This window comes from Podarcis liolepis (assembly GCF_965112155.1).
Source record: "Podarcis liolepis genome assembly, chromosome: 3".
In the NCBI taxonomy this organism is placed as follows: Eukaryota; Metazoa; Chordata; class Lepidosauria; order Squamata; family Lacertidae; genus Podarcis; species Podarcis liolepis.
The window spans coordinates 46,451,056-46,471,172 of record NC_139557.1 but is presented as its reverse complement, the minus strand read 5'-3'; the positions used below and the strand labels follow the sequence as shown (position 1 = coordinate 46,471,172).

Below are 20,117 nucleotides of genomic sequence, written 5' to 3'. Positions count from 1 at the left end.
CCTTTGGATCTGAGCAGACCCAGAAATGTCTAAAAGATAATTCTCAGAACCTCACCATACTACAATACAGTGGTACCTCGGGTTACATACGCTTCAGGTTACAGATGCTTCAGGTTACAGACTCCGCTAACCCAGAAATAGTACCTCGGGTTAAGAACTTTGCTTCAGGATGAGAACAGAAATTGTGCTCCAGCGGTGCGACGGCAGCAGGAGGCCCCATTAGCTAAAGTGGTACCTCAAGTAAAGAACAGTTTCAGGTTAAGAATGGACCTCCGGAACAAATTAAGTACTTATCCCGAGGTACCACTGTACAAAGGATTCATTGGGGGGTGCTCACTGGTCTAGAATTAATATAGTATGGTTGAGCAACTCTGAAATAAGAGAAGCTCACTTATTTGAGCTTGATATTCTGGAATACATGATACATGATTTAAAAGTTCAAGATCACAGGGAAGGTTCTCAGTGAATGGTTGAGCACTATGTTGATAAGCTATGTCCCTTCTGCCATGACCAGGAGGAACACTTAAGTCAAGCTTAGTTTCACGTTTAAAGATTCTGAAATTAAGGACAGTGTTTACTTTCTAAATCAGCCAACTTGGAAGTCATGAGTAACACATCTGGCTTGTTTAACTAATCATTTTTTTAATTAAGAAAACCAGGATTCCTAAACCGGGATTCTTTAAAGGCCAACTAAACTTGGCATAAGCATTCATCCCAGCTGTGTGTAAAGATGAAGGTGGCTCACAGAAGCCTGATGCTTCCCTCAGGTCCATGGAGGCTCAAGGCTACACCATGCCTTATCCTTGGTTGTAAATATAGCCATTGTTTTGTTGTGGATTGATTCTTAGATTTTGAGCAGAAGCTCCTAGTTTCATACTAGAGTAAATGAATTATTTTTGCTTCAGTTTACTGACAGGATGAGGCAGGAAATACATTGTTGTGCTTGTTCATGTCCTATCTTCCCAACAAAGAGCTCAAGATGGCATACGTACATAGCTCTCTTGCCTCCATTGTACTTTCACACAGTCTGTGTCTGGCAGGTCAGGGTGAGAGAGAACAACTGGCCCATGTCACCCAGCAAGCAAGTTATTAATTTACAGGCTTTTAGCTCAAAGCGATATAGGAGAAAATGGCTGAGTAATTTTGTTTTGTTCAAGCCTTTTAAAAAAGTAAAAAAAAATCTTACATTAAACTTCTTTTAGTGCCAGAAACAGCTCTCTTCACTTGCTGATAGATTGGAAATAAACTCTCACTTCTCTTTTCAATTTCCTTGCTTTCATTGGTATGTTTTATTCTAGACTTGGGTTAAATTAAAGTGAAAAGCATTTCATTTCACATAAGGCTCTTCACTTCATATACTTCATTTTGTACTGAGAAATAATATGGGACTCTGAGTTGCTGTGAGCACCTCATACATTTTATTTTGCTTCCCTCCTGCCCCAGTGAGTATAAGAAAGATGGGCTAATATTTTTTTAAAAAAAATTCCACACATTTTAGAGAAAACTAAGCTCAATTTCAAGAAATTTATCTTTCTGTGTATTCATGTTTACTCATCTATGTTTATGAGTATTTTGGGAGGTGACTGGCTTTAAAAAGTTGCTACATCTTCCTACCTTCTTAGGAAACACTGCTGATTTTGCCTGAAGCTTGATGTGAAAAGGGTGATGAGTTTGGGAGGAAATCCAGAGACGTTATATGTACCTTTGTTATCCATGAAAATCTTCCAATAAAAACAAATAAATAGAAAAATAAGCTTCGATCAGTGCAAGTCCAACAGATTTTTCTATGGCTATTTATCTGTGGCTAAGATACTTAAATATTCAGTTTCTCCATGTACTAAATGTTTCTTTGACATTAATATGAATCATTCCCAAGTTAATTTAGAATGCAGTACCACTGATACATTTAGTGCTCTCTGTTTGATTGGAGTCATTAAAAAAGTGGAGTGGCCATAGTTCTGTGAGAGCACACATGGTTTTCCTGGGGAAGGGTTTTGGTTGGATCTCATGTTAAAATAATTAATGGAAATGAATGGAAAAATATCTCTGCCTGACACCTTAGAGAACCACAACCAGTTTAGAATACATCCCAATCCTAAGAATACTTTCTGGGAATAAGATCCCTTTTATTTCAGAGGCCTGGTAAGCATTCTAAAGCCAGCCTCAATTTCAGTATTACGCTAATAAGTCAATGCATAGACCATAGTCTCTTTTTCAGTTTTTCATGCATAAGTTGGAGAGTGGTAGAATGGGCATTTCCTGCCCCCACCCTGTATGTGAAGGTTAAGAATTATATTTTGATCCCTTTGAAGCAGTCTGGCAAATATCAAACAGTCTATTTAAACTATTCTAATCCATGGAGGAAGTGTGAAGTTTTCTCATGTTGTTTGGCAATCACATCCAAGGACAGTGTAATCCTCCAAGCTTCCCTTTGCCAGATGGATTAAATTATTTCATTTGTTGAGTGGAGAAACCAGCCAAGCGGGAATTTCCTTTGCGATTTCAGCCTGTATTGTCACAGCAATACACAAAATACTGGGTGAGAAGATGAAAAGTCAGGTCAGATTGTAAGTACCGTATTTTTCGCTCTATAACACGCACCTGACCATAACACGCACGTAGTTTTTAGAGGAGGAAAACAAGAAAAAATATTCTAAACAAAACAGTGGATGTATGATTTTTGTGGTTCATGCTGTGGCCACAGACGTGATCTGACGGTGAGTTTGGGGTAGCCCAATGCAAAAATCCTGAGGATCCATGTGGGTCCATGCTTTGTAACCACGTTTTTGCGCCATTGCGGCCCCATGAAACAGTGGGTGCGTGTGTGTTTTTTGTGCAGGCTGTAGCCATGGACATGCTATGTGATCTGATGGTGAATTTGGGGTGACCGAGTGCAAAAATCCTGAGGATCCATGTGGATCCGTGCTTTGTAACCATGTTTTAAGTGGGGAGGGAAGGAAAAGCACTCAAGGGACAAGGAGCACACGTGGGGGGGGGTGGAGAAGGATACTGCTAATAATACAGAAGAGGCTCCTCTCCGGCTTTGCTCCTTTAGAACAAGCAGGCTCTGCGTCTCTCCCTCCTCCCCAGCAAAGGAAACCACGATAGTAACCACTCTGAGACAAATCAAGAAAAAGTGCGACCAACACTCTCCCCCAACAAGCACAGTGAGGTCAAAACACACACACACAGAGAGAGAGAGAGAACTGGCCCTAAAGTTGCAGGGCGCTGGAAGTTGCAGGACCCTGGGGGAGTGAATGGGAAGCAAGAGAAGGAGAACGATCCCTCACACACACACAGAGTGTGGATTCTAAAGTCGCAGGGAGAGTGAAGGGGAAGCAAGAGAAGGAGAAGGAGCCCTCACACACAGAGAGACACACAGAGTGTCGATTCTAAAGTCGCAGGGAGAGTGAAGGGGAAGCAGAGAAGGAGAACGATTTCTCTCACACACAGAGAGACACAGAGTGTGGATTCTAAAGTCGCAGGGAGAGTGAAGGGGAAGCAGAGAAGGAGAACGATCTCTCACACACACACACACACACACAGAGAGACACACACAGAGTGTGGATTCTAAAGTCGCAGGGAGAGTGAAGGGGAAGCAGAGAAGGAGAACGATCTCTCTCTCACACACAGAGAGACACAGAGTGTGGATTCTAAAGTCGCAGGGAGAGTGAAGGGGAAGCAGAGAAGGAGAACAATCTCTCTCACACACACAGAGAGACACAGAGTGTGGATTCTAAAGTCGCAGGGAGAGTGAAGGGGAAGCAGAGAAGGAGAACGATCTCTCTCACACACAGAGAGACACAGAGTGTGGATTCTAAAGTCGCAGGGAGAGTGAAGGGGAAGCAGAGAAGGAGAACGATCTCTCTCTCACACACAGAGAGACACAGAGTGTGGATTCTAAAGTCGCAGGGAGAGTGAAGGGGAAGCAGAGAAGGAGAACGATCTCTCTCACACACACAGAGAGACACAGAGTGTGGATTCTAAAGTCGCAGGGAGAGTGAAGGGGAAGCAGAGAAGGAGAACGATCTCTCTCACACACAGAGAGAGACACAGAGTGTGGATTCTAAAGTCGCAGGGAGAGTGAAGGGGAAGCAGAGAAGGAGAACGATCTCTCTCACACACAGAGAGACACAGAGTGTCGATTCTAAAGTCGCAGGGGCGCAGGGAGAGTGAAGGGGAAGCAGGAGGAGGAGAACGATAGCTCAAGCACACACACACACAGCCCCTACAGTGGCTAATCCAAAATCGGACAGCAAAAAACTGCAGGCAGGGACAGAGAGCAGGGGTTGTTTTAAAGCAGCCAACTCCCGCTCTGCTTCTCTCCCTCCTTCCCGGCTCCGCTAGCTGACAGGAGCCGCTTACACCCGCTTTGCTGTTTCAAAGCGAGCCATGGACTGCTCACGACTGCATCAGATTCCCCCGCCATCTGTAGGCATTCGCTCCATAACACGCACAGACATTTCCCCTTACTTTCTAGGAGGAAAAATCTGCGTGTTATGGAGCGAAATTTACGGTATGTGCCTTGTACATATTTTGCTGTCTTTTTCAAGAAGAAAACAACAGCACTGGATAGGGTAGCTTTCGGAACAGTGACTTCTAAATTCCAGCTAATGATTATGAACACAGGACCAGGGGATAATACTTGTTCCAGCCTGGAACTGGCACATAACTCTTGAGGGAAAAGGTTTCTATGGTCAGACTTGGCGGTAGCACCCAATATGTTGTGGAAAATGTTACAGTCAAAGGGCTCCAGAGAGCCTGCCATGGCTGATACCAGGATTTATTTATTTATTTTTATTTGAAAGAATCATCAGCTGGTGATGAAGCAAATGAAAGGGGGGAAATTGGAGGTTGAAGAATGGGGGGAAGAAGGAGAGGTTCATTATGAGTGACTGGTCTACCTTGTAATCTGAGTGGGTGAGTTCAGGGCCGTCTTTAGCATATGCACCGCTGGGGTGCAAAGAGCCACCCAGCACCCCCAAATTTAGTTTAGCCCCCGAATTAACTTTTATTATGCTTATGTCAGACACCATGCTTATGCCTTATCTCTTGTTTACGAAAGAAGGGAGGAAAAAGAAACTACAACTTATTCATTTGCTCATTTATTTACAATACACTTATACTTAAGTATACAACACCACCACACTTAAACTTATAGGTATTGTTTAGGCACCTACTTAGGAGAAACATCAGTCATGTCAAAGGTGCCGCTGATCCCTCTGCTGCGTAGCAGCTCAATACAATACATAACATAATATTTTGATGTAAGAGTTAATTTTGTGTGCATGGCGCTGTTGTGACTGACAAGCGTCGCTGCTGGCACAACACATCTTTGGTAAATGAGCACACAAAGTTGAAAGTTCTTTAGTGAAACAATAGATATACATTTTGATAATACCTAGGTATATATGTATTTCGTGTTTCTAGCTTGATCAAAATTATTTATTATTTCATAACAGGTAGATAGTTAAGAGCTTCAGCGGCCGGTGCCTGGCGTCCCCCAGAATTTGGCGCCCGGGTGCCCCGCACCCCTTGCATCCCCGGGTAAAGACGGCCCTGAGTGAGTTTACCAGGGCCAAACCAAAGTAAATAAGTAGTCTTAGCCTCACATATTTCTTGATCCTTTGCAAGTTCAGTCTCTCAAGAGTTATTCAGAGAGAGAGTTCTGTTGGAGTAGCTGAAGAGTCTTTTATTTTGCTTAAGTCCAACTCAGAATGCCTTCCTTTATCTACCCTTCCCTTTCAAATTGTACAAATACTAATCAAATTCTAATTCAAATCATATTCCTTTTCTATTTAAACTTGCTGTTGTTTCTGTTTGAATCTTGTATTGCTTGGTTGTTCTTATTAAAGTCAGAACAACTGTAGAAGGAACTTTGACGTAAATTCAGTCTGTTTGTCTCAAGTTTTGTTATTTAGCTATACTTTGTCTTAAGTTGTTAATTGATTTGAATGTTCGTTTGTGCGTGCGTTTCATACCCGTAGCTTTGTCCCAAGTGATTTTTATAGCTGTGGTCTGCCTTATTCAGCCATTGTTATTACTGCTCTTCCTCTTCCTGCTAGCATTCACTGCTGAAAGCAGCAAAGCATCACACGATACACATTTGGTCTTTTAGCATCATTGCTAAAAGTCATACCCCTGTTGTTAGCAGTTTATTATTTGTCTGACCATGAGGCATGTCCAAGGTGCTGGCCGCAAACCATGATGGCTGATGCACTGGCCACCCCCCCCCTTCACCAAGCTCAAGTACAGCTTCATGGTTACAGGCAGGAGCAGTGCACAGCGTTGAGTTGCCAGTGGATCCTAGCTATTGCAAGTGGCGGCTGGGTAAGCAGAAAATTCCAGGGCACTACACACCAGCAGCCCACTCATGCTCTTGCACAGGGAGCACCAGTTGCTCTTACTCAAGAAAGAGGCAGAGTTAGAGAAATCAGACAGGAAGGGCAAGAGACACATGGAGCAGAGTAAGAACTCCCCCTCTTCCTCTCAGGCTTCCATGTTCCACTCCCCCAAAATGTGGAAACAGTTTAAGCAGGTAACTATGGAGGATTCGAGGTGAAGAAGGTATGGATTCACAAGATCTAACTTTCCGGTGGCAACTCCAGCCTTCTCCTCATATCAAAATACTTTGCTTGCTCTGTGCAGTACCACCTATGTACCTTCCTTAATACCATTTGTACCTTCCTTAATACCATTTGATCAGTGCTCACAAACAAAACCATAGGGAGGAACATGAATCCATTTTAGTTGTTCCTCCACCCTACCTGACCCTCCCTGCCCCCACAGTGTAGATGCCTAGCACAAAAGCGCTGGATCTATTTGTCTGATTTCCCATATCACTTATTTTCAGACTAATGGAGAGGGGGGACCTGCTATGTAGGCCAGGCTTCCTCAACCTCAGCCCTCCAGATGTTTTTGGCCTACAACTCCTATGATCCCTAGCTAGCAGGACCAGTGGTCAGGAATGATGGGAATTGTAGTCTCCGAGGTTGAGGAAGTCTGATGTAGGCTAAGGGATTTTTCTTCTCTTTTCCTTTTAAGTGTCCCCAAACTGTAAGAGAAACCTTTGGGGAAACCCACTGGAGGCCTCCTTCTGAAATTTGGTAGGATCCATCCCCTCAGAAAGGCTTACCAAGCCCCTAAATTTCATCAAATTATGCTTCTATATAGACATTTATTTTTTTAAAAAAACACACACACCATACTTTAATGGTGTGCAACACACATACAAATGGTGGACATAACGGCCTGCAATTTGACATGCTTTATCCATTATGGAGGGGCAAATTCCATCTTCTTCCATAAAAAAGAAAGTTACAGACTTTAAAAAAAAATTCGAACAGTGAATTGGAAAGATTACAAAGCAGATTTTTCCAAAGCAGGTCCCAAGCCGAATTAGGCAGTCTTCAAAGCAGGGTCCAAATCAAATATTGTGGTTTAGTACACCCCCCCTAATATAAACACAATATTTTTCTCTCTTCAAAAGTATTTTTAGCATATTCAATTTTAGTTTCATCTATTAAAACTAATTTGATAAACTGAGTATGATTTCTATATCTATGTGACAGACTTAAGAAATTTGCTATAATGATAGCATTGATAGGGCACCTTCCATTGTCAGGTAATGTTTATGTCAATCTGCTGGAGAAAGAGAAAGCACAGCAGGTGTTAACCGTGCATCGGTGTTTTGGTGAATGAGTTCACATTGACATTGTAAGGGTGCACCCTCTTCCCAGTGTCCAGCTGAAAACTCAGGAGTCTCTCTTCAAGCATCATCTCGTCACAGAGATGCTGACAATGACAGTGGGCTAGTGTGTCCCCTAGTCTAGATAAATGTCTTCTTAGTGACAGTTAAATAAACTTGGCTCATTTAAAAAATGATTATTCAAGCAAGCAAGCTTCTCAAAAGAAAAATGCTACCAGATCTGCAACTAAAGCAGATCTCTTTTTCAGCGATGCATGCTCTTTGCTTTCAAACTGCATGCATAATTGGAAGAATATGATGGGACTGAACTTGAGCTGGAATTACACACAATATGGGTCTAAAGTATGACCTCATCTTTGCCTCCTTATTTGTTCATTTGTCTTACAAGTGTTGTCGAAACGTTTGTAACAAATATATGGTCTGGTGGTTTACCACCGGAGATTAATCTGGAAGCATATTTTCCCGGTTTAATTAGAATTCATTTGCTTAATTGTCATTCTGATCCCATCAGTTGCTGCCTTGCACTAACTTGAACAATGCTGTCTTTTGCTGTTTACACTTTAATTTAGATTTCTATTATGGTTTATGAGCAGTAATAAGGCTCTGCTTGAATATTCATTAGCTTCTGAATTGTGAACTATGGAAAGGTGCTTTCTCTTACCTTAATGACAGCAACGCAGCAGGGGACTGATCAGTGGTGACACTTGATTGGAGACTTCCAGCGCATTTGCTTATTGTTTATTGACATGTCTCCTCCAAACAGCTCCCTCGCAAGTTAGCGGCGTAATGAAAGAGAAAGTGTTGCAGAGGAGTGTGGAGCTCTCCTGGCAGGAACCTGAGCATCCCAATGGAGTCATCACAGAATATGAAATCAAGTATTACGAGAAAGTAAGCACCACTCTGAAATATACTACTCTTCCTTCTGCCACGGGCAATGTTTTGTACAGACTGGGATTGCTTTACTTTTATCACTCGTGATTCTTCCTTACTGTTTTCTTTATTGTCATCATTTCTATATTATGCATGGTTTATTTTGTCTTTTAAAGTATTTGAGGAAATAGAACAATAACAGTTAATCACCAGATCAATCAATCAAAATTCATTCATCAATGATGGCAAATTTAATTGTTAGGACTGTGAGTTCAGGGCACACTTGTACTTCCTCTTGTTTACTGTAACATAGGGAAGGAACAAAAGAAGTCTTAAGATTGCATTTCCTTCTAGAAATGAACGAGAACTTATCAATTATTTCACAATGCCTTCAAAATTCAAGAACGGACCTATGTTTTTTAACATAGTTTGCAAAGTAATGTACATCCAATTGCTTTATAAGTTAAAATGTAGGTGATTAATCCACTAAAATTATTTAATTGGTGACAGCCCTAATTATAATAGGCAGACTTACGATCTCATCTGCGGGATTTTGTGTTCCAGTATAAATATTACTACTTGTGCAAGAAAAGCATTACATTGGAGCAAACTTCATATACCCTTTTATTCTTCTAAATTTATCTTCCAAATTTATTAACAGCATAAGTTCTGGCCTTGGTGGGGTTACTTGGAAAAATTGGATCTGATGACCTACCTAGCTTTTCTATTTTCCTTCCAGTTTGAGTGGAATAAATTATTTTCCTCAGTTACATTTGCCAGCTTTTAGCTCTCAGTGCTCTCAGGATCCCAAGCTTTTTTATAAATCTCATTGTGAGCATACATGTGTTAGAATGATTTCCCAGTGATATATAGTATATCTACTGTCATAATAAAGAGATCAATATCTAATATAAATATATGAGATATATAAAAATAATGTAATGAACCCTAATAGCAATTATAAATAAATGATTTATTTCTATTTCTACCAAAGCAAAAGAATACAAACACAGTCTGTATTGTCATAATATCAACACACTAAAAAAAATGTAGCTCATAAAATATCACATAGCACAAAAAGGTCAACAAACCTTTTTGTTAATTTTGAAACAACAAACTTGGTAAAAATATAATACACACAGGTATCACAAGTTAACAAAATCACCCCTTCACAGTATGTCACTAGTTTAAAGTTTTAAAAAACTAAACATTCCCAGTTAGAATATACACGTAAATAAAAACATACTTTGTAACTATTTTCTGATCAAAATCTTTTTCTTGCTCCTCCATTTTTGTTGGGATTTCTTTTTTTCTTTTGTACCACAGTAATATCTAGCAGGCAGTTTTACTTGGTAGCATTGAATTGCTCTAGCAGTTTGTATCTCACATATAGTAGAATAGCAAGTCTTTTCAGGTCTTAAATAAAGTGACAAATGTTATTTAAAGTGTTTTAATACAATTTTGACAAGGAGAAATGGAAGTGTGGAAATCTTTTATGTCTCCAAATCAGAGGTTTCTGGCCCAGTTTGTAAACTTAGGAAACTGTACAGTTCACGGAAACTTCAGGGTTTTTTTTTAGTGAAGTCATCTTTTTAGATATAAAACACGTTCACAGCTGAAGTCATGATATATTGTTTTTCACAAATTAGCACTTTCCTTTCCACCCCTTCCTTTTTTCCCTATTTTTGAAATAATTGATTAATTAAAAGAAGTATAACAATTCTTTTCTTAAACCTGCGCACACAAAAACATATTTTAACTCACTTTGTGCTAAACTATAATTAAAATCTGGCAAATCTCTGTGGTTTAAAGGCCAGGTTTCTGTTGTCATCATCTGTTAATGTATAAAAAATACCCCAGCAAATAGTTAGCTTTGTAATCGTTTGTATTTAAAATACTTCAAAAGATAAAATTAGTATTTAAATAGGAAACATTTCCCCCCAACAAATACGCATGTCTTTCCTTGAGAGGAGATCTACACAACATACCTGTATCAGTTCTATTTTTTTTATAAGATATTTATTAAGATTTTTTCACACATTACAATAAAAATGGAAAAAGAAAAAGAAAAATGCAAAAGAAAAACAGTTAAAAACACATTAATTTTCCGTTTCTTATTTTCCTTAAGCTTATTTCCCCGGACCTCCTCATACCTCCCTTTTTTGTATTCCACTTAAATTTATTAGTTCAGCAAATCCTTACCATTAAGCTTTTACCCATTTGTAGACCTTTGTTTCATATTCTCGTAAAGCATTACAGCTAGAAACCACTTAATTTCTATCCAACATCATTCTAACATTCATTAATTTTACAATATTTCTGTAAGTAATCTTTAAATTTCTTCCAGTCTTCTTCCACCGACTCTTCTTCCTGGTCCCGGATTCTGCCAGTCATTTCTGCCAATTCCATATAGTCTATCACCTTCATCGACATACCTGTATCAGTTCTATACCATGTTGCCATAGAATAATCCTGGGAGTTGTAGTTTGGTGATGTGCGGAGAATTTTCTACCAGTGATTCCTACTCTACCACAAACTACAATTCCCAGGATTTATTTGAGAGGATAACTGTTAAACCGATTTCAAGCACTAGTGTAGAAATGGCTGAAGTTTTCATGTGAAGGTGCTGGTCAAATAGTGACAAAACAAAGTGTGATCACTCTTTGATTACTTTAGGCACAACTCATGGCAATGACCGCTCCCCACATCAAATGGGGGGTGCCTTTTGCATGGTCGCATGCAGTCCCCCGGATCCCAGTGCGGCTCCCAGTAGTTCAGGCTGGCTTCATCCTCCCCAGGTTGGATACCTGGAGGTCTCCGCTTACCTCAGCCAATCGCCCAATCCCGCCTGGGGAGGCGTTGCCAGGGGATCAGCCAGGTAAGGGGAGGGACCACCCAGCCCACACAACAGAAGGAGAATCTTACCTGCGAAGCGTCAGTTGGCTCCAGGGCTTCTCCCACCCTGCCCTCCTTCAGTTCTTCTTTTGCAGGTTAACTTCTTTTCCACAGGTACACAACGTTAGGGTCACTGTTGAAGGGCCGGAAAGGGATTTTTCTGCATTGGCAGATTTTGCCTTTCCCGTAGCAAAACGTCACAACTTTGGCGGTTTCAGGCCTTGGGCGGAATCCTTTAGTCTATCTTCCTAAATGGGGGGGGGGGTGAAGCGGTGACCCAAGCCCCCTTGCGGCGGTGATCCCAGGGTTCCCCGTTAAAGGGGTCTTGAGGGGAGGCATTGGCCTTACACCAAGAGGCTGTCATTGCTCTCCCCTCCAACAGTGTCAAAACATATGTTCTCCAGAGCCAGCCCAATCCCCACACATTCTGGATAACCCTGATGTCTCCCAGATCCCCGGCTGGGGACTGGGAAGGATAAACGCCCAATGCCTGAGCCAAGGTCTCCCTACATCTGAAACTTAATAAAGTTGTGGCCAATTTTAATCCCATAGCACGTTGTCTTGAGTCATTATTCTGTTCAGGGGTCACCTGAGGTTGGGGGGGCTCCGTCTGTCCACACAAAGTTCTCTGTGAGCCCCACTGAAATTGATGAAAAGTAGGAGCTGAGAAGTGCTCCAGTGAAGCTTGCACAGAGAAACTTCCAAATGGGCTCTATCCTAGAATAGGTTCAGGTAATTTATGGTTTATTCCAACCTTAGGTTTTTCCATGTGTATATACACATGGAAGTTGAATGCACTGACCAGCAGTTCACTACATGCAGATCCATGCGTGTGCACAGTTGTCCACCCATAGAGCTCTTCTTTATTATTTTTAACATTTTAACAATATGCCCTCTAGGTGGATCATTTTAAAAAGAAATAAATCATAAAACATAAACAAAGAATTTAAAGCACTAAGACTGATAGGGGGAGAACCATGCAACCAAAACCATTCACAAGCAGCATAAAATAATTTTCACGCACCATTAAAACTCGACTTATTTTTTTGTTTTGCTCCAAATTGATTTTCTTTGTCCCTTGCAAAGCAGTGCACACACATATCTCCTGTAGCTCATGGACAGCTGTTACAGTCAGAGGACCTCCTTTTCCACATTGAATCTTCACCCAGAAGACACAGCAGGGTCATGCAGAATGACTTACTCTTTATCTGCCTAAATGAAAGTAAAAAATTATATGAAGGAACAATAAAATACCCCATTTTCAGAGCTCCAGGGCAAGGCGGTGGGGAAGAAATAAATTGTGTGGAGATATGGCTTGCTGTGTTACTTAAAACCTGACTTAATACACTATTTGAGCCAATTGATGATCAGCCAACAGAAACTAAAGCATCATACAATGAAATACAAAAAGGCAATGGCATTTCCAGAGCCCAGTAAGTAAGGCTTTGAGAGGGAAGTGTGAGCCCTGGCGGCTTCTTCCAAAAGCTGAATTTCTGGGTGGGCAGAAATAAATAAATGAAGAGCAGGGGAGTCCATTTACCCCCCCCCCCCCGGGATAGTCTTGGGAGTGGCGGGGAGGAGATGCTCTTTGTAGCAAACTGAAATAAAGTGCCAGGACCAGGGGCTGTTATATAGCCATTGGTGTAATGGAGCAAATTTGAAATCTCTGGTTTAAATACTATCCACTCATTTATCTTTTCCAGGACCAAAGGGAGAGAACTTACTCAACAGTGAAAACCAGAGCCACCTCTGTATCGGTGAATAATCTGAAACCAGGAACAGTTTATGTTTTCCAGATTCGTGCGTTTACTGCTGCTGGCTATGGGAATTATAGCCCTAGGCTAGATGTTGCTACACTAGAGGAAGCCACAGGTAAAAATTAATTGCATCTTCTTTTTAAAAATAATTTTTATTAATATTACATTATGACACTTTCCTCCTTCATATTTCTTTTTTCTTTTCCCTTTCTACTTCCCTTGTTTTCTTTTTCCTTGAGAAGCAAGCTTGTTTGATGTATGCCAAGTGTAAAACTTTAATTATATCTTATGCCAATTAAGAGCATCAATAGAAATGAAAACACCGTGTCTTGGTAAGAAAGGTTGGAACGGTACTTGGGGAGACAACAGTTGCCCTGTGAAAACAGCCCCTGGTTGAGTATGTATATGTCTTATTTTAATGAGCATCTGAATTTGTGGACCCCTCATTTCTTTCTTGATAGCACGTCAGTGGCACTTGTTTTCTGCCTCTCACCTGAAGTCTCAAGTCTGTCATTAGATGTCAGGCTACCTCAGTGCCTAAGCCTGCAGGTGAGACCCAGATTAGTTATACCTCTCAACTTTCAACTCATAGTCACCCCCACACCCTGAAAACTGTGCCACAAGAACAGAGTGGCCTTACGCTTTGAATTCTCCACTGGAAAACTGCATGGATTAGAGATTTATTTATTTTAATTTTTATTGATATATCATAAACATATGGGCAAACTAACACATATACGATAACATATTCAGTATAAAAAAAGCTAATTACAGAGATATTGTTACATATAGCCAAGTTTTTAAGATGAGTCTATATAGCCCAACCACAATGAGGAATGAGTCATGGGAGGAGTATTTCTATGAATCTCCCTATATATATAATCAAAAAAGGGAGACTATTCCACATCAAAACTATCCAGTTCGGCTTCTCTCCAGACTACATGTCTGACCAGATGTTCATATAAAGCAACGTTATTTATTTTGTAAAGTATACATAATACACAATAATTCATTGTCTGGTGGGTTTATTTATTTAACACAAAAAAAGTTAATATTAAACTTCTCACCTCTTTGTTCCTAGTTAGCTATTGTCTCCCTATGACTCATGCTTCTTAAGGGTTTTTCATCTTCTTCTGACATAAGTGACATGGCTTCTGGGGCCAGAACTCTTGTTATTGGAGTTTAGCGCAGTAAATAATTTACTGATACTGTAGATCTTCATTCAGTTTTCAGATCTTATTTATGTAACTTCAGTATGGACCATTCTTCTCAAAATCAGAAGAAAACAAGTGAAAAGTCTGAATTAATGTCAGTTTTAGAAAAAGTTGCTAACATGTGAGTGTTTGTAAAACATACACTCATCACTATTGCTTTTATTACTTTTATTAATATGTAACAATTCTTAGGAGTGGTGAGACAATGTGACACTTCTCAAGCCTGCCAGCTTGCACCTGTCAGGGCAGGAAGTAACAGGAGGCAACACATTTTCCTGCCTCTCAAGTAGTTGTTCTAAAAAAATAATAATCATCACCCCTCTAAAATCACTTGAGGAATTAAGACAGCTCCAGAATGAAGTAGATAACAGGCCCAATCATGGAGTCCCTTGAGGAAACATAGGGGCTTTTGGAGCCAATGGATTTAAGGCTGCCCTAGTCCCACTCTCAAGGGATGCGGGTGGCGCTGTGGGTTAAACCACAGAGCCTAGGACTTGCCGATCCGAAGGTCGGCAGTTCGAATCCCTGCAACGGGGTGAGCTCCCGTCGCTCAGTCCCTGCTCCTGCCAACCTAGCAGTTCAAAAGCACAAAGTGCAAGTAGATAAATAGGCGGGAAGGTAAATGGCGTTTCCGTGTGCTGCTCTGGTTCGCCAGAAGCGGCTTAGTTATGCTGGCCACATGACCCGGAAGCTGTACGCCTGCTCCCTCAGCCAATAAAGTGAGATGAGCGCTGCAATCCCAGGTCACGACTGGACCTAATGGTCAGGGGTCCCTTTACCTAGTCCCACTCTCAGAACACTCTATTTTGGAATGTAATTCTAGTCACCGACAGCAGTAGATCTGCACCTGCAGCGTTCTCCACAGGCACATCGGGCAGGCTCTGTGATGGGCATAGCCACCCCTACCTCATAAACCCTCTCCAGCCACTGAATCTGGGCGTTGAGATATCTGCGCCTATTCTGAGTTTATTTAATCCACAGCAATTGCTAATGGAAGTTACCGTATTAAAGGTGATGGAAATAGATCTAAATCCATAATTGTTTAGTGCAGTTTTGAAATACTTGTAACTGGCAGTAGAATCCTCTGCATGTCTTTCATAAAATCAAGTCTGTTTTGTTCAGTGGGACTTATTCACTGGTGAATATGATTACAGTCTAACAATGCAACCCCATGTGTGTCTGTTAAAAAGAAAGTTCAGTGGTACTTTCTGTTGTGTTATTGTGTATAGGATTGCAGCCTTCGTCTGTAACTATCAACCTTCATAAATATTTCAATATTCTCCTATCCCATGCTGAGATTGCTGCTTCCCCACCCCACCCCCCACAGATATCCTTGTGTGTCTTTAACAGCTTGGAAAAACCCAGTAGGCACCTTTTCCTAATATAGACATGTAGCGAGGGCAAAACTGCACATGTTGAATTTCTGTGCCTGTCAAACTGTAGTTAGATTCAGGACCTTTGTCAGGATAATGCAGCAGACCTGATCGTAGCTAAGACATAAAATGTGTATCCTGCCTTTTGGGGTTAAAAAAGATAACCTGTATACCCTCAATAGTCTCGAAAGTTGTAGAATCGTGCCAGAATCTGTTTCAGAATGGCATACTGGATTCATGTTTAACATTTTCTCTCTTCTTTTTCTTGTTGGCAGCCACTGCTGTCTCCAGTGAACAGAATCCTGTAATAATCATAGCTGTGGTAGCTGTGGCAGGCACTATCATTCTGGTCTTCATGGTTTTTGGTTTCATCATTGGACGAAGGTACTGCTTATGGATATTAAGAGAGTTGTTAATAGCTAGTTTATATGAATTATATTTTAAGAAATTTTTCTTCGGCCACGCATTGGCATCTGTAGGGTTTTCAACTTAAATATTGTAATATTTTCCACTCAAAGCATGGTTTGGCTAAAAGCTTTGTTTTATTGATAGCTATTTCGCAAAAACATGACAGGGACGTTCCATGAACTTAAGCAACTAGAGTGATTGGTTATTTGAATTTGTTCATTGACTCTTCCGTAATATTCGTGACAAAGGCCAAAATCCCAAGGGCCTAACCCTAACCTTTGGGGACCAAAACACCTCTGAGATACATGAAAAAGTATAGGAAATAATAGAACTGTAGATATCTAGTCCAACCCCCTGCAATGCAAGAATCTCAACTATAGCATCCATGACAGATGCCCCCACAACTTGTTTAAAACCTCCAATGAGAGTCTACTACCTTCCAAGGGAGTCCATTTCCATTGTCAGAACAGCTCTTACCCTGAGAAAGTTCATCCTGATGTTTCATTAGAATCTCCTTTCTTGTAACTTGAAGCCATTGGTATTGGTCCTAGCCTCAGGAGCAGGAGAAAACAAGCTTGTTCCATCTTTCATGTGACAGCCCTCTAGATATTTGAAAAGGAACGCATTAGGTGGGTTGCTGTGTGGAATCAACAATTCTTAATGTGTGTGCTGAAGTACTTTTCACCTATGGATCGGAAGGCAAATTCACTAAGTGGTTACTGAAACGCACCACTCCTCATACATGCACACTTTCCAACAAATTTTTGTGTGAGCCATAGCAGTATATGGGTTGTAATTAAGGATGAGTTTAAAACATACAAGGATTTTATATTTATACGTCCTCTTATATCCATTTCATAGCTAGTTTTCACAATGGGGGAAGGGGAAAATCAACCTGTAGTTATATATTATTTTTGTGAAAAGGCCCTTCTCTCTCTTTTTTACAGGCACTGTGGCTATAGCAAAGCTGATCAAGAAGGAGATGAAGAACTTTACTTTCATTGTAAGTGTTTTGCTGTTATTTCCCCCAAGAATTTCCAGGCCAATTATAATGCATTGGGACTGGCAGTAATAGAATAGACACAATACAAAAACAACATTCTTGCAGAGGAACAACTATAATAAATTTTAAAATGCTGTGTAAACGGCAAGTGTGAAGTTAAAAACTGTAAAAGAAGTATGACCTCTTCCAAAAGTACATAGAATAAAATCAACACTGTTCACATGGCAGATTTTATTGCTGTACATTTGGATGATATATAGTTGTCTCCAATCCACATTTTTCCTTTGGTTGCTTTTGAATAAGTGTTTCATAATATCCTAATGGTTCCCTCTGAGATACTGTGATTGATTGCTGTTGGCCCAATAGCTATTTGATTTATTTTTATTATTTGTGCAGGAAAGTTAGGATTCATCCATTGCCCAAGGCTAAAGGCAATTCAGTAAAAACTATATTTCTAAATTTGTCTCAGTGATTAGCCAACATAATACTTATATAACTTAGAATAACTGGTGAAGAAAATAGGCCAATCAACCAATTAGTACGGCAGTAAAATCTTGAGTTTTATCGATATATATATTTTTAAAAACCTCTAATAAAATCAGCATTACATAGAAGAGGATCAGAAATAGTTGTGTGTAATATCATACTTGCTCTCCAGCTGCTATGCTTAGTGAACTCAGAGCTGCCTAGATCCTATTAAAGTTGATCTCTGTTGATAACATCACTTACATTTCAGCAGAAACATCTTGTAGTCACCTCTGTCTACTCAATAAAGGTTTTCCTCCCATAACAATACAGTGGTCCTTGCAAGACGAAATTAATGCGTTCCGCGAGTTTTTTCATTAGTGAATTTTTCGTTTTGCGAAGCACGAAATCCCATAGGAATGCATTGAAATCCAATTAATGCATTCCTATGGTCAAAAAAAGTCCAAACAAAGCCAAATTTGGTACAACAAGAGTTTATTAAGTGCTCTTTAAAGTCATACATACTGTAAAGAGCATTTCAAAAATTGAAGGAACAATAAATTAAGTTTTTAAACATGACAGAAAAACATTTAAAAATCAACAAAGTGTACAGTACATTTTCTAAGACTCTGGGGGACAACTCGAAGAAGGTTCCTCTTCCACTCTTTGCTTCTTGCTGAAGAACCCCCTCCTCAACTGTTCCCCCAGCCACCCACCACACAGAAATTCAAATCCAGAATTTTTTTTAAAAAAAACAGCAGAGTGGCCCAATGGTCACAGAAAATCATAAAAATGCAGAAAAAATACACACAAGCTTCCAGATTCTTGCAAACCCCTCCTCAACTGTTTCTCTAGCCACCCACCACACAGAAATTCAAATCCAGAATTTTTTTTTAAAAAACAGCAGAGTGGCCCAATGGGCACAGAAAATCATAAAAATGCAGGGGGGAAGAACAAGCTTCCAGATTCTTGCAACCCCCCCCCCCCCAACACCAAGTCCTTGAATTCGAAACACCCCAACCCAAAATCCAAAAAAACCCCAAAAAGGTTTTAAAAGTTTAAAAGAAGTTTTGGAAAAGCTTCAAAAATCACCAAAGTCTTCAAAAACCTCAAAAAAGGCTACCACACCGTGTTCTATGAGTTGCTCTTCGAAGTCAAGTCGCAACTGTATTAACGGTGTTAAGAAAAAGGAAACAAACTTGCAAGACGTTTTCGTTTTTCGTCTTGCGAAGCAAGCCCATATGGAAATTCGTCTTGTGAAGCAGCTCAAATACCGCAAAACCCTTTCGTCTAGCGAGTTTTTCGTCTTGCGAGGCATTCGTCTTGTGGGGCACCACTGTATTTCGGGTATGATCAGATCCCAAGTGATTGTCTGCATATAAAAACTAGCTGTTGATGAATTACATTGTTCTGCAATCAGAATGTGTAATTGATTGAAGAATTATAGCATACATTTTGGAGGGGAGAATAATTTTGAAATACACACCAAAAGTTCCAACATACTTTTGTTTTCTTTTGGGTTGTCCATCAGTTCCCACAGCGCTTTCTGATGCTTTCTGGTGGTGATTCAATGAAAATTGATTGCAAGTTGCCTTTCCCATGGATTTCAATTTAAATCAATTCAAATCTCCTTTTTAAATCTGGTTACTTAATTAACAAATAGATTGAGCAGTGCAAATTAGACTGATATAGGTTATTCAAACATGACTTGGTAAAAATTAAACTTTTATTTTTCCATTGTGCAGTGGAGGCTGGTCTTTTCAGGGTAATGGGGCACTGCCCTACCCACCTCTGTCCTCATCCAACCATCACCTGCCTGTCTTCATCTGCCCAGTCCATGGGATGGCAGTCTCTGCTAGCTCCCTTATCTGTCTCAGTGTAGCCCTTGCAGAACTTGACAGGCTCCACTGCCATTGTGCCTCCAAAGAAGCTGTTCACTTGTGAAAATAAGTCTTAAATTTGTTCCCTTCACATTAAATGGAAAAAAGATGCAGGATTAATTAACAGTCTGTAGCCACCATCGTGGTACTGGTTCATACACTGCGTAGATTATTCACTCTAGTATTCACTCTAATCAAGAATTTCCTCTATTAAGAGGCAAGCTATTTGTATGATTGATAAAGTCATGAATTTCGGTGGAGCATCTAGAGTTATGATACACAAATTAATATTTTAGGCTTCATCCAAAAAATCATTCCTGTGGGTACATCTAATTAATATTTCAGATACAGCCCAACAATCTTCCCCAGCATGTGTACTAGGTCTATGGTGATTCTAACTTTCCACTAGAGCCTCTTCCACTGCTTTGAATGCTCCTTGAGAGGGTTCCCTGACTTTCAGCAGTGCAGTAGAAATAAAGGGCCTGAAAAATCCCTTTGGTTGTCTAGATGTTGAGTCGCTGCCCTTTGGTCTTTACTCTTCCTT

At 40.3% G+C, this 20,117-nt stretch overlaps 1 protein-coding gene across 3 annotated transcripts in view; it reads left to right on the top strand.

Moving 5' to 3' along the window:
* The window catches only part of EPHA7 (EPH receptor A7), a 166,828-nt gene that overhangs the window by 122,723 nt on the left and 23,988 nt on the right, over positions 1 to 20,117 (top strand). For all 3 annotated transcript variants that reach the window (XM_083497506.1, XM_083497507.1, XM_083497508.1), the window contains exons 6-9: positions 8,472 to 8,596; positions 13,177 to 13,345; positions 16,093 to 16,201; positions 17,173 to 17,228. In XM_083497506.1, coding sequence (XP_083353632.1) covers positions 8,472 to 8,596; positions 13,177 to 13,345; positions 16,093 to 16,201; positions 17,173 to 17,228 — 459 coding nt within the window. The remainder of the gene's footprint in view (positions 1 to 8,471; positions 8,597 to 13,176; positions 13,346 to 16,092; positions 16,202 to 17,172; positions 17,229 to 20,117) is intronic.